This window comes from Somniosus microcephalus, chromosome 23 (genome assembly GCF_052327205.1).
Source record: "Somniosus microcephalus isolate GS21.2 chromosome 23, FLI_Smic_1.0, whole genome shotgun sequence".
In the NCBI taxonomy this organism is placed as follows: Eukaryota; Metazoa; Chordata; class Chondrichthyes; order Squaliformes; family Somniosidae; genus Somniosus; species Somniosus microcephalus.
This window is the reverse complement of record NC_141009.1, coordinates 33,285,226-33,299,713: the sequence shown is the minus strand read 5'-3', so window position 1 is coordinate 33,299,713 and position 14,488 is coordinate 33,285,226. Positions and strand designations below refer to the sequence as shown.

The following is a 14,488-nucleotide window of genomic DNA, read 5'->3' as shown; positions in this document are numbered from 1 at the left end:
CATCCTTCCATTCCCCTTCCTCTACCAAATAGCATAAATACAGTGAGATTCCCATTAGTGGGTTGCTATCAAAAAAAGGGTGGCCCAAAATTGTGCTCTCTCACTCTCACTTTCTCTTCAGCTTGTTTGAGACCAGCAGTACACTATTATGAAAGTGAATGCTCGTTCCCTGGGGAGAAGCTGTGCTTACTTTATTTTAAGGCTGTCCATGCCCATGGAATTAAAGGGGCGGTGGCAGCATGCAAACAAAATTGGCTAAGAGACAGAAAGCAGAGAGTGGTGGTGAACGGTTGTTTTTCCAACTGGAGGGAAGTATGCAGTGGTGTCCCCCAGAGGTCCTAGAACCATTGCTCTTTCTGATCAATATTAATGACCTGGACTTGAGTATGAAGGGCATAACTTCAAAGTTTGCAGATGACAGAAAATTTGGAAATGTAGAAAACAGTGAGAAGGATAGTAGCAGACTTCAGGAGGACATAGACTGGTGAAATGGCGGATGAAATTCAACGCAGAGATGTGATGCATTTGGAAGGAAGAATGAGGAGAGGCACGATGAACTAAATGGTACCATTTTAATGGTGTTGCAGGAACAGAGAGACCTGGGGTTCATAAATACAAATCTTTGAAGGTGGCAGGACAAGTTGATAAGGTTGTTAAAAAAGCAGACAGGACCCAACGCTTTACAAACAGGCATAGAGTACAAAAGCAAGGGAGTTATGCTAAACCTTTATAAATCACTGGTAAGGCCTCAGCTGGAGTATTGTGTCCAATTCTGGGAACCACACTTCAGGATGGAAGTCGAGGCCTTTGAGAGGGTGCAGAATAGATTCACCAGAGATGAGGGACTTCAGTTATGTGGAGAGACTAGAGAAGCTGGGATTGTTCTCCTGAGAGCAGAGAATGTTATGGGGAGATTTAATAGAGGTGTTCAAAATTATGAAGGGTTTTGATAGAATAGATAGTGTTAGGGAGAAATTGTTTCCACTGGCAGGAAGGTCGATAACCAGAAGAGACAGATTTGATCATTGGTAAAAGAACAAGGGGGTGATGATGAGGATTTTTTTTCACTTAGCGAGTTGCTGTGATCTGGAATGTACTGCCTGAAAGGGTGATGGAAGCAAATTCATTCAAAACTTTCAAAAGGGAATTGGATATGTACTTGAAAAGAAAAGATTTTCAGGACTATAAGAGCAGGGGAGCGTGAATAATTGGATACCTCTTTCAAATTGCCAGCAAAGGTGCAATGATCTGAATGGCCTCCTTCTGTGCTGTAAGATTCTATACACCAGCACTTTATAACCCAGAAAAGCCGGTCTGAGCAGCAGCGATCAAAGCTATTCTTTACAACTATGGTTAATGGCAACTGCATACTTTACCAGGACTGCAGCTGAGCAGTGCTATGAGGAGGACCATTTGGCCACCATGGCCATCCTAAAAGTACACCCTAGGCACTTCAGGTGCTTGGCCTGACCTGGAGGCCTTTTAAATGTTTAAACTTCATGTGGTGCTTCTCCTAGTGTGAAAGGTATGTGAGGTGGCCGACAGGTGCGTTCGTATATGAGCCTCTTGGCACCGAGGTTTTCCTTGACTCATGGCAGCTAAATCCATAGTTACAGGCTGTAACTCCTGTGCAGCTTTGTGGGCAGCATGGACCTGTGCATTTTGGCCACGTTTGCATTGTGCTGAGAATTGACTCCACATGAGCACTGATCTGTGTGTTATGTAGTGCAGTCCCCTCTTTCTTACTATCTAATTGTCCTGCGGTTGATGTTTCTGAGCTATCACTTGGAAGCGAGTGGAAGTGCATGCTGGATGGCTACACGCGGAGTGGTCTGTTTCTTTTTCTGACTTTGCCGTCATGTTTCTCTGCTGCTGCTTTGGGCTCAAATATAGGAGGAAGAGAACTTTGAGTGGGTTGCTGAACAGCAGATTTTACAGTAAAAGAAGTAATACAGAGTTTCATGATAGACGGGTTGATTATCTGTTCAACGGCAGCACTGTTCAGGTAGTCCGTGACCTTGTGCAGCAATGAGCTGTAATGCAAAGTCAGCTCTTTTACCGAATTTTATGTCACTCCCAGCATGTAGTGCATAATGCACTGGGAGAGCCAAAGGATAGGGACTGGAATTTTGGATGTCTAGAGCTAATCAAGGGCATGACAGTATTTTCTAATGTAGGAGAAGAGACAGTGTTGGTGGAGATCACAGGGCAGATATTGGGTGTGTTATGTGCCTCAGATGCTTTAGAGACCTCCTTGCTCCATAATACCTCCATTAGATTATCAGCCCAATAGTTTGAAAAAAAGAAAGTCTTGCATTTATATAGCGCCTTTCACAACCTCAGCACGTCTCAAAGCGCTTTACAGCCAATTAAGTACTTTTGAAGTGTGGTCACTATTGAAATGTAGGAAACGCGGCAGCCAACCTGCGCACAGCAAGGTCGCATAAACAGCAATGTGATAATGACCAGATCATCTGTTTTAGTGATGTTGGTTGAGGAATAAACGTTGGCCAGGACACTGGGGAGACCTCCCCTGCTCTTCTTCGAATAGTGCCATGGGATCTTTTACGTCCACCTGAGGGGGCAGACGGGACCTCGGTTTAACGTCTCACCCAAAAGGCGACACCTCCGACAGTGCAGCACTCCCGCAGGACTGGCGTGTCAGCTTAGATTTTATGCTCCAGTCTCCGGAGTGGGGCTTGAACCCACAACCTTCTGACTCCGGGTGTGCTACCAACTGAGCCACCGCTGACAATAATTTGCTGACTGGTAATGGAGGGTACAGTAGGAAGAGAAGCAGAAATTCAGGACAAACTTGCAGTTGACACATGCCCTCCTACTTCCCATCTCTGACTTCCTTTATGGCCCCCTTCTTTGAAAAGTTTCTTCTTCATAGAGGTGAAAGGGTAGAGATCTGGGGTCTGCCACATGTCATAGTTCTCTGTCTTGTGTTATGGGCTGTCTTATCCTTGAAAAATATATTTTTTTAAGTGTCTATTATTTGTGGTTAGCATGAGATGCAGTGAAATTCATATGTCAACATGCAGACCACATGGGGGTGCTGACAGGTGTATGCACCAACCATTTAGATATGTGAGGCTTTCAGTTTCGTGACTGCAGGAATGTGAGTGAAGAAAAACTGTCCAGGTGAAAGCAGGGGAATGTAGAGGGCTCCATGTGATCTCTTGGGCATTGATGGTAAGCAACTCAAGCATTCCCACACAATGTGATGGGAATTCCTTATAAATAGCAAACATGCTTAGTACAGTGCATTCTTCGAGGGTTTGGCTGGCTCCTCTTGCCTTGCCTACCCTGATAAAGTCATTAATCCTTTTGTGGCACTGAGTTGCCGTGTGTAGAATGCAGTTTCATGCTGTTGAAAAGTATTGTGGAAAAATTGTGAAGTGCAACTCCTGCCCTCCGATGAGAAGTGGTCGAGTTGACACTGACTGCCCTGGCTAACTTCAGTTGCTGCTGTGCCACTCTCCTTGTGGGCCTGTGTCACTACTATATGCAAAGCAGTGTCTCTCGTTTCCACCTGGCTTCATGTGGAAGCATTTATACATCTTCAGCCTTAAATCTGAGGGCTTTGAGCTCTACATCAGAGCGTAACAACATTCTTCGAGTAAGCAAACTTTCTGTTGCGCATCCAAACCAATACTTTAGTATCAAGCTGGTTCTAACCCACCAAATGATAAGCTAAAGGTGACTGTTACTCCTAACCCCAGAATCCCTGCTACCATTATGCTAGTTAGACTGACCACAGAAACTGACAGAGTCAACCTACTTCCCATTGGCAGACCAGAATTGTTCGTCGCAGATTTTCTACTATAATTTACTAAATTTCATGAAAGTACATTTCAAATTTTCTGCTTAATCGCCTGCTGAATTATTGTGAGGCAAAGAACAACTTTGAAAATGTCTTCTTACTATCTATAAGTGTAAACAAAGTTCAAAAGGGTGTAAAGACTGTTTTATTTCCTTAATATATTTCATAACTGTTCATTAATATTTTATATAACTGACAGGATTTCCTTAACTTATTTACAGATGCAGTGAGCTACTTGGATGTATGAGCTTTGGAGTAAAGTCACTGCTTGCATTGGATAAGGTAAGTGTATTATTATTAAATAAAGAAGTTGTATCCCTTTACAGTTTTGATAATCTATAATCACAACAACAAACTAAAGTTTCATGAAGCAATGAAACTAGACCTACGTAAATGAAAAAATAACTGATGTTTATTCAGAGGTAAATGGTAGAACTGAGGCAGGAATTTCCCCTGTCTTTCTGTCGATTTGTTACTGAGACAAGCGGATGTAGAAAATAGGTTGGAGACTCATGACACTGGATCCAGACTCATGACACTGGATCCCTGCCCATTTTCTCGTTTGTGATACTTTGTGCCATAAATGACACTGGATGCCAGAACCACCTGCCCAAATACTGGCGGTGCATTTACAAGAGGCAATAATGGAGTGATTTCATATATCACATTTTCCATCATTATCACCTCAGTATTTCCGTTTGCTACTTTTGCTAGCATTGAACAGGTGCCCAACATTAGTAGGCAATGGGAAACACAAGAGGAAACCTTAAATGCCTGCCGCAGGCACTAAGTGGAGTGAAGGACCTGCGCTCAGCACCCCCTTATTGCTGGAATTTAGCAGCAGTGATGCAACCAGCAATATGATCCCAGTTGGGGAGGCTGTTTGGTCTTTTAAGCTGCTGCACCAACAACTAATTGCTGCCTTCACCTCTCTACCCCCTCCAGCTGTGGCGAGCTGCCAAGCACAGGTGGGAATTCCACTGGGAGCTTGTTAAAAAATGTCACTGAGGCAGGAAATTCTCCAGCATCAGTTGGGTGGGCATAGTTCTCTCCCTGCAATACTTGGGTGACCTAGGATCGCTACTGGAGAGGAATATTCTGGTTTTGGTCTCTGAAATACTTCCTCCTTGTTCCTGAATACACAAGGGGGGAGAAATTCAGTATCGCCCCATTTGGGGCGCAATTATCGGCCGCGCGCAAAGATTAGTGCCTGCCGCTAATTATCGCCTCCGACTGCAAACTTGGCTTTTATCGCCCCTGGAGGTGATTGGAGTGCTAAATCAGGTGATACACACCTCTCAAGGTGCAAAGGCTGAGGAGCGAGGCGCTACCTCAGAGCGCTGGCGAAGCTCATGTGATGTCAGTCAGCAATGGAACACAGACACACTGGCGCCGGCCAGTTCTTAAAGGGGTGGGTTGATCTTGCTCTCCATCCACATCCTGCTCATTGCAGCCTTGAATCTCGGCCTGGAGAGACCTGTACATCAAATCTGCTGGAAAGAACAATGGAGAGGCCCAGGGAAAGAGCTCAGAGTGCAGCCCCCATAGTCTCTTCTAAATCGATACAAGGGCAAATCAAAATGAACCTGCAAAGTGCTGCTCAGTACCCAAAACTCCTTCACACAGCATTGAATCTCTCCAGAAGCCTCTCTCTCTTAGAATGCGTGGTGCAAAAATGTCACCAACAAAAAAAGGCAGGAAGCGGTCGCCTTTAAATAGCGCTCCCCCAGCCCCTTCCTGACTGCAAAACACTCCCCTCAACCCGTCGTTGCTAGTGGCAGGCGGTAAGGCAGGGGGCGCCACTCAATATCCGGTCCGGGGCGCTGCACACTCGACTGACGTCACGATGTGCCGGCGCAGGAGATCGTGGCGGTAGTGTTTAGCATCGCCGCAAAATGTCTAGTTAATTTCCTGAGCAGCGCAAACACCACTGCGCACGGGCGATAGTTGCTTTGCGCACCATTAGCACCCTCTTAAGGCGCTAACTGGAGGCGCAAACCAACTGAATTTTTCTCCCAAGGAGTTATAATGCGTTGAAGCAAAACTTATAGATAGCTTTTTGGCTGATGTGAAAGGAACGTAGATTAGAAAGAGAATTGTGGGGGAAGATGAGTTCTACCAAATTGTCCAGGTTAATAGTGATTGTGATTATGTAAAAAACCTTATGCTGGTAGAGTAGTTGGTGCTTGATAGCTGATGAATTTAATGGTCAAAACGGGAAGCAATGTGATATTGTAACATGACACCGTGGAATGGAAGAAAATGAGCATGCCTGTAAGCTTACAAAGATTAGTAGTTGGCAAAATTCCCTGTGTGATGATGTCCCTTGTTTTCTGTGATCGGTAATAAAGAAACTAATATTAATATCATGAGCAATCTTACACAGTCCAAATAAAATGTTCCTCACCTGCTCCCAGGTTCAGGGCACAGGTGAGACTGCACTGACCTCCTTTGTAACCTCCCTATATGATGCTCTGGTTGCACTCTTTCTTGTAAGGTGGACCTCCCTTACATATAGAGCCTCCCTTTGCTGCAGGACCTTCTGCATCAGGATTTCAAAAGCCTGGTCACTAAATGGGGCCTCTCTGCACCCAATGCTTTTCCTGCCTATGGGGAGAGAGCAGACCAGTAACTTAATTTTTGATTGCTCCAGCCAACTCAAAAACATCCAAATATATCACAGACCACAAATTTTGCTGGTTCCAAGAAACATGGACTAAAGAGTTTTACAGCACAGAAAGAGACGGCGCCAGCTGTTTGCTACAGCGATCCAAAATGAATGCAGTGCTCTGCTCTCTTCGCATAACCCTAACTGATGCCCTGCTGGGTTTTTCAGGCTGCTTTTTAGGCTGCAAAATGATTGTCTGCATTATTTGAAGGTGAAAAATCCTCTGCATCAACAGCTGCTAGCCCTGTTGAGAAATCCTCTCATAGCAGCGGATTCCTCAATATCAACTGTCCTTTGAGAACAGTGTGCCATACAACTTTGGCACAATGAAGGGGGAGAAATTGAGTATAGCCCCGTTTGGGGTGCCAGCCTTGCCAGGGCACTAAAAGTAGCGCCCCGGAAACATTCGTGCCCCGCACCGGAAATTGAGTGGTTGCGCCCCAAAGGGAAGCGCGGCGCTACTGGAGGCGCCCCGCATCCCTCTTGGGGCGCTGCGAGTGAATATCGTGGCACGTCGCGCTGCGGTATTGCAGGCCTTCCTCCCCTTCTTAAAGGGGAGGGGCCTTGTGCAGCGCGATCTGGGGCCCAGCTGGGCCCCCGAGGATCGGGAGTGCAGGCAAAAGAGCCCGGCACCGAGGAGAAGTTCAGGAGGCCGGGGACGGGAGCGCAGGCAGGTGCTGGCAGGCGGCCAGCAGCAAAAATGGCCGCCCCACACCTCGCCTTTAATTTGCGCCTCCCCGGCCGCAGGTACGCCACCCTGACCCTGTCGGACATAGCGTCCGGCGGTAAATCAGGGGGCGCTGCCGAATATTGCGGCCGGGGCGCTGCGCGCACCGATGACGTCATCGGCAGCAGCGCAGCGCTAACGGTTAGCGCCACCACTAACGTCCCGCGGAATTTAGCAGGAGGCGTGGGCAGTGCCGCGCCTGGGCGCGAGTTGGCTTGCGACCCACTTAGCGCCCTCGTAACTGAATTTCTCCCCCAAAGCGTCTATATTGTATATATTTTTTAAATTTCTATGGAATTCTTAATAACTTGGCATTTCCTGTGCATAGACGAGCTTACAAAAAACAATAAAGAAGAAAAAACCTACTGGTCCATCCAGTCTGTCCTATACAGTTCTGTTGCCTTAAACATCACAATACATACAATCCCCACCAGTTAATCTGGGAAAGGCAAAAAGTCAGATAAAAACTTAGGCCATTTAGGGGGGGGAAATATGGAAAATTCTTCTCTAATACATTTAGGGGATCACAACTAGTCCAGGAGACCACCCTGGTCCTGATTAATGTATGAAGTGACCTCTGCCCCAGCCAGAAACAGGTCCAGCGCTTGCTTGAAGGAATTCAGTGAATCAGCATTCTCCGCACGAGCTGGCAACCTGTTCCACAGGTCCATTATTCTCTGGGGGGAGAAAAAGAACCTCCTAACATCTAACCTAGTTTTTCCCTTGCATAGCTTGTAAGAGTGACCCTTGGTCCAACATAACCTGTTCAGTTGAAACAATTGGCCGACACAATCTAGTCCCTTCATTATCTTAAACTTCGATCAAATTACCCCCAAGCCTACTCTTCTGTAAAGTATGGGGACCCAGATCTTTGAGCCTATCTGGGTAACTAAGATGCTTTAAACTGGGAATTAATCTTGTGGCTCTCCTTTGCACACATCTCAAAGCCTCAATATCACCCACCATAAGAGAAGACCAAAACTGTACACTGTATTCTAACCGAGGCCTAACCAAGATTTTGTACATGGGGAAAATAGTAGGCTTTGTTTTATAGTGATTGTCCTGTAAATACAGCCTAGCACCCTATTCGCTTTAGCCATACCTTCACAGCATTGGGCATTCATTTTTAGAGATTGATGAACAAAACACACTTTTATCGCTAGCTTTAATTATTTTCCCTGAAGGGTGTATGTATGTTCCACATTTGACCTGCCCACATGCATTACATTACATTTTTGTAAGTTGAACATTATTTGACAATCACGGGCCCAATCCCCCAGCACATCTAGATCTGCCTGTAGTCGTTGAGTGTCTCCACAGTCCTAACACCCCGCCCCCCCCCCCCCACCCCCGCATATATCTTGGTATCATCTGCAAATTTGTAGATCATTCCCCCAACACCTACATCTGAATCATTAATGAAAACGGTAAATAGCTCCACAGTAATACCTGTGGAATACCACCAGTAACTAGTCTCCAAGCAGAACCAAATCCATTGACAACCATTTTTTGCCTAAGGGCATTCAGCCAATTCTCAATCCAACGCAGTAGATTAATACTAATTCCAGAAGATTCTCACTTGTAGAGAAGCCTCTCATGCAGTACCTTATCAAAGGCTTTCTGAAAGTCCAAGTAGACAGTGTCTACCAGGTTAAGACTTAGACAAGTAATGTACACGAAGATTTATCTCCTAGTTGATTTCTGAGAAAGAATCCAATAATATTGTCATATACATGATGTTAGTAATGTGGCATTTATTTAAAAGATTACATCATTGATTAATTTTGATATAGCAACTCTTCGTATGGGACATCACAATTTCAGTCTTTATTTGAGGTGAATTATAAGTTGTATTTAGACTGTTCTCAGACTTGATTGAAATAAGTTTAGAGTTGTCTCACTTGGAATCACAGTTGGTGGGTCAGAAAGTGATGGACCATCTGGCAACAGCACAATGTGGACCTCTTGGCAGCAGAAGTGCCAGTGTAGAGTTCAAGGCATTTTCAGATGTATCAATATACATGTAATCTTTGTGTGAAAAAATGATTTTCCGATGCAGTTGAATTCCTAGGACTGATGCTGATTTGGGTTTCATGCGGAAAGTGAATCCAAAATTACAGCTCTGCTTCAACCCTGCCAAACAAAGTCCAAAACAGCAACGGCAGCATTCAGGTTGCTGGTGTGGCCCATTCTGATTACAACTGCTAGCACCACTTAATAGCAAGTTTATAGTTATGTTATCATTTTTAAAGTGAATTAGAATTAAATTAGAGGAATGAATAGGGACACTGGAGCAGGCAATCTCACATTATTGCAATTTTAATTCCTTATTTAAATTGTAAATCATTATTTTTCTTTTCCCGTCCTCTCCGAAAGGTGGTAGCCCTGCTGGGCACATTTTGATGGGCATCAGCAGTCCTCGGGGACATCGCCCAAATGCCTTTCTTCAAGTAGGCTTGGTCATTGAGCTGAGGCTGGCTGGCTTTTTGACAATGGTAGCCATCACCACTGAACGTGATCTTGGCTTAACTTGACTTCCATATATGCACAGTTCCAGCAGGTGTTGGTGGGCATCATTCTGTACAGGAACCTTTGCCTTAGTTTTTATTCTTTCTCCCTTTCTAGACCACCACCTTAGTAAACAGAGTGCCTGAAAAAGGCTCAGCCACAGGGCCACCATACAATACAATCAAAGTTCACCTCTGGGACATGCCCTTTTTACAGTGGATTTTGCCACCACTTTCCATTCTGATGAAAGGTTTTGCTATTCCAAGATGTCCATCCGCCTCTGTGGCATTAAGTTCAGTATGAGCCAGAATTTTCTCCAGCTCAAAACTGACAAGACAGGAGCCATATTTTTTTGCTTCTGACAAAAATTTGCAATTCAGATGCCAATTTCATGCCTCTTCATGGCTGCTCACTCAGACTGAAGTTGACAGTACCCAACCTTGTTGTCCCGTTTGATCCTAAGCAGAGCTTCAAATCCCTCATCTAGGCCATCATTAAGATCCCCTACTTCCACCTCTGTCACATAGCCTGCCAGTGTTCCTACCACACCGCCACTTGATTTCTGCAGCACCCTCCATACTAGACTCTTGAGTTCCACCCATCTGCTTGCATTACATCCCACACACACATTTCCCCTGTCATTTTTGAGCTCCACTGCCTCCCAATCTCCTAGTTTATTAACTTTAAAATCCCCATTTTCATTTTCAAGTTCTTCCATTGCTCCCCTGCACCCTAACTCTGCAATCTTCTTCAGTCCGATGTCACAGCATGTACTGGGTGTGTCCCTTCCTGCTGCTGCACCGCTGGTTTCAGAGCCTTCAGGCACCAAACCCCTGTATTAGGCAACTTTCTTCCTAAACACCTCTATCTCGCACTCTCTCCCCACCTTCATAAGACTCTTCAAAACCTACCTCTTCAACCATGTGTTTGTTTATCTTCCACTTCCTGCTCAATGTCCGATCTGCTGTAAAGTGTCTCTGGACATTGTATGAACGGTGCTATGTAAGTGTAAATGGTGTTGAAATTGATTCACTGCAGTACCGGGATCCAGTGGGGTTGGAGGTGGTGGATGTGAGCACAGAAGTTCCGCCTTGCCATGCTTTGGCAGTGCAATTGTGCTTGTGGGATTTTAGGCTCCTGTAGTTTGGAAGAAAAAGGAGAGCTGAATCACCTTAATAAGCAGTTGTGACTAATTTTAGTTTACTCACATTGTTAAGCAAAAGTTATTGAAAGCAACTTAGTCAGTCTCCAATACCGTTGAAGAATTTTGCATTTTCGCTGACAGAAAGTTCCACCGGCCAGTCTATATTAATGTTCCCGTGGGGAAAGATACCAGTTCCATGCACTTTTATTTTAAAAAGTTGGCACAGTGTGGTTGCTGTCAGGGTAGAAAGCGTGGGAGTCTGAGAGGGAAAACAAACTGCAGGAAAATGTTGATAATTATCAGAATGTGGAAATGTTGCTCAGTGAAACAATTGCTGAATAGTGATTGCTGGACAAACAAACTATCTAAAAGAATGTCTGAGATCAATGACAGCATTTTGTTCCAGGTGCAAAAGTCATAATAATTAAATTTGATTAGTCAATAACCGACACAGACTCAATGGGCCGAATGGCCTCCTGTGCTGTACTATTCTATTATTCTATGAGAATGTGGTGCAGAATTCATTGCATTTGGAAATGTACCACTTATCTTCACTGATCAAATCACATTGGAAATATGAAAATTACTTTTTTCCCTAAAGTGTATTGGTAAGTGTTCTGTTTAATTCCTCACAGCTAATTAAAACTATTATAAACAAATTAAAAACATATTTAACAGGTTATCAGTGTCCTATCTTAAAGATCAGAAAAATGGCAAGTTCTAAGTGCGCAAGTTATGCCTAAAGAAAAGTATGCTTTTTATGGTATATTTATTTACTATTTGATATCTAATTTATGAAATTAAAGAACAGCAACAGCATGAAAACTGCTGAAGCACTGTATATAAATATGAGATTTACATTAATAAGTGAATTTCTTTTAAAAAGCCCAATTTGTTTGCGGTTTCAGTATATACAGAGGCAAAATCTATTTTGTAGCATTCTCAAGTCTGAGTTGCTTCTTAAAGGAAAACAATTGCTGGGCATGGGACATGGAGAGAGAAAATTGGGATGCTATGGTCAGGAAAGCAGGAGGGAAATGGCAGGAGATCAGAGTGCAGGTGATAAAATTAGGCAGGAGGTTGGTCGGGAACTTGGTGCTTTCTAGAGGAGCTGCGGAACACTGAAAAGGGGGCAGGATCGGAATGGGAAACTAGTCATGCAGGGAAGCAAGTGGAGTGATGCAGAGGAAGGGAGAGGAATTAAAGATCATTGGGGTTGGAAGCACTACACGGAGAAGCCCAGCTTGGGAGCAGTAAGGGGCAAGGGTTCTACCAAGTTCAGATGGATGAGGGCCAAATTTAGGACTGATGTCAGGAAAATTTTGGAGCAGACTGTCAGGAGAAATAGTAGATGCAAAAATTTGAAGTAATTTAGGAGCCTGCGATGGGGGACATTGTTTTTCTTTTTTGACTGATTGAGCCATGGTGGATCAAATGGCCTTTCTCATCTGTATTCATTTTGTGAAATACAAACAGAATTCTGTGTTGTCCAAGGGATTTTAAAAATGTATTGAGAAAGGAAAGTAGAGAATTGTGAGGAAAAATACCCAAAAAAGATTATGGTTGACAATGCGAGTGACTGCCATTTAAACTGAAGAAATGTGTGTCTTCTACAAGTCAAACATCAGTTATGCTGTTTGAAATGTGACTCGTATCAATTATTCTGTCTGTCTCTAGTCATTTTTATCCATTTTCCCCTTGAAATAATCGATTAGATCAGTAGCTTAAAGGATGTAATAAATATTATTAACAGTCTGTTTTATAGATTTATTATGGGAATTAAAACTGGTACAGAAATGTCATTTAAATATCTTAAGCTGAGATAATTGTGGGTAATGTATGATCTTGGTTGATCAATTGCACAAAGGGCAGGGACTGTTGCTACTGTTATAGCTGTAACATTTATTTTGCAATAGACAGTTGTCTTTAAGTCAATAATATAAATGTATAATTCGGGTCTATTGTATATAATTATATAAACTCATAACCTGGTAGATTTAATTAAAGTAGTTGGGACAAACACCCTTCCCACCACCTCCCCGCCCCCCCCCACTTCCCCGCACCTGGGCACGTAGACTGCATCCGATTCCCCACATGCTTGTTTTTCTGGATTCAAGAGTTTTTGCAACTTGTGTGGGTGAGGTAGCAATTATTGGCTGGAGGTTGTGCTTTCTGGTAGTGGGTGTTCAGACTGGAGGCAGTGGAGTGCCAGGACCCAGTGGAACTGGAGGGTTAGGGCCTGACCTGAGAAAGACTAGAGAACTGTGCTTCTTTCTCTTACTTCCCTCCCAACAAAGTCTCTGGGCTAGATTTTCGGGGAGCCGTCCGGCGGGGTTTCAGGCATGGGGGGGGGGGGGGAATCCCGAATTTGGGGGTCCCGACACCATCCTGCCCAAAACCCCACCCCACGTAAGTTTCAGGGGCGGCGGGTATCCGCCCCGCACTGGGACCCGCCGAAACCAGGCGGGAAGGGATTAGTGCCAATTAACTGCCTGTTAACCGGTAGTTAACAGGCAGTTTTTAGCCTAATCCCTATTTTGAGGGGTTTCGTGTGGGTTTCCCGACGGCACCAAACCATGCCAGGTAGAGCAGGCGGGCCGTCGGGTTGAAGGAGTTGGAGGGGTCGTGATGTCGGTGCTCAGGTGAGTGATGGGTGCATGAGTGTAAAGGTAAGTGTGTTTGGTGTGTCTAAAGTGTGTAAAGAACTTTTACTTACCTTTACTTATCTTAGCAGCCTTTCTTCCTGTAGCCGTCGGGAGCGCATCACTCAGCCGGAACTGAAAGCTGAACGGCTGCGATCTGTCAAAAGTGTCAGCCTTCAGCTTTGAGTGCCAGTGTGAGTTCTAACTGAGTCTGTGCAGAATGACTCAGCTTAGAACTCAGAGTGTCAGTGTTTCACAGCTTCAAACAGCTGTGAGACACTGATATTTCATCAGTCAAGAACTCTTGACAGATGAAATTTCAGTCTGTGACATCACCTGTTGCCGGGTGGCCCTTAATTGGCCTGCTGAGCCCGCTGAGCGGGCTCAACAAGGTCAATCAAGGGAAAATCGCGCGGATTGGCCGGACGTCGAAGTAGGCGGGTCAAAATCCCGAAAGGGGAAGTCCCGCCATCTTCCCGACAGGTTCGGCAAAATCTACCCCTCTGTTTCTGTCTCCACCTTCTTCAAAAGTCACAGTCTCCCCTTCTCTTAATCCTTCCTTCCTTCTCTTTCTCTTCCTCATACAGGTTCTTGGGGCAGTACAGATGAGAAAAGTAATGGAGGGTTGAAATCGGTGGCATTTATACTCACAGTATCCCTGAGAAGAAAATGTGCATGGAGCTCGCTACAGTAATGTTGATATAGGTGAGGTTCCACTGCTTGTACTGGAAGCACTGACTGTTAGGGGGCAGTTGCCCTCCACTTGTAGCAGCTTCAGATGCTTCTGCTCCTTCCAGTGCTGAAGCATAGTTGACACGCTAGAGCTGGGCAGACTCACTTGAGTCTTGTCCCCATATTTAGCCTGCACCCACACACTTGACCTGGTTCTTGCAATGATGGTGCCGTTCTCTCGCTGACTGACAGACATAACAACTCTGAGGTAAAAGAAAGCATTAAAAAAAAATACCCT

At 44.7% G+C, this 14,488-nt stretch overlaps 1 protein-coding gene across 5 annotated transcripts in view; it reads left to right on the top strand.

Annotated features, from left to right (window-relative positions):
* Positions 1 to 14,488, top strand: part of LOC147101798 (regulator of G protein signaling 3-like) — a 311,192-nt gene that overhangs the window by 88,416 nt on the left and 208,288 nt on the right. For all 5 annotated transcript variants that reach the window (XM_085965760.1, XM_085965756.1, XM_085965757.1 and 2 more), the window contains exon 7: positions 4,051 to 4,111. In XM_085965760.1, the coding sequence (XP_085821886.1) occupies positions 4,051 to 4,111 (61 nt within the window). The remainder of the gene's footprint in view (positions 1 to 4,050; positions 4,112 to 14,488) is intronic.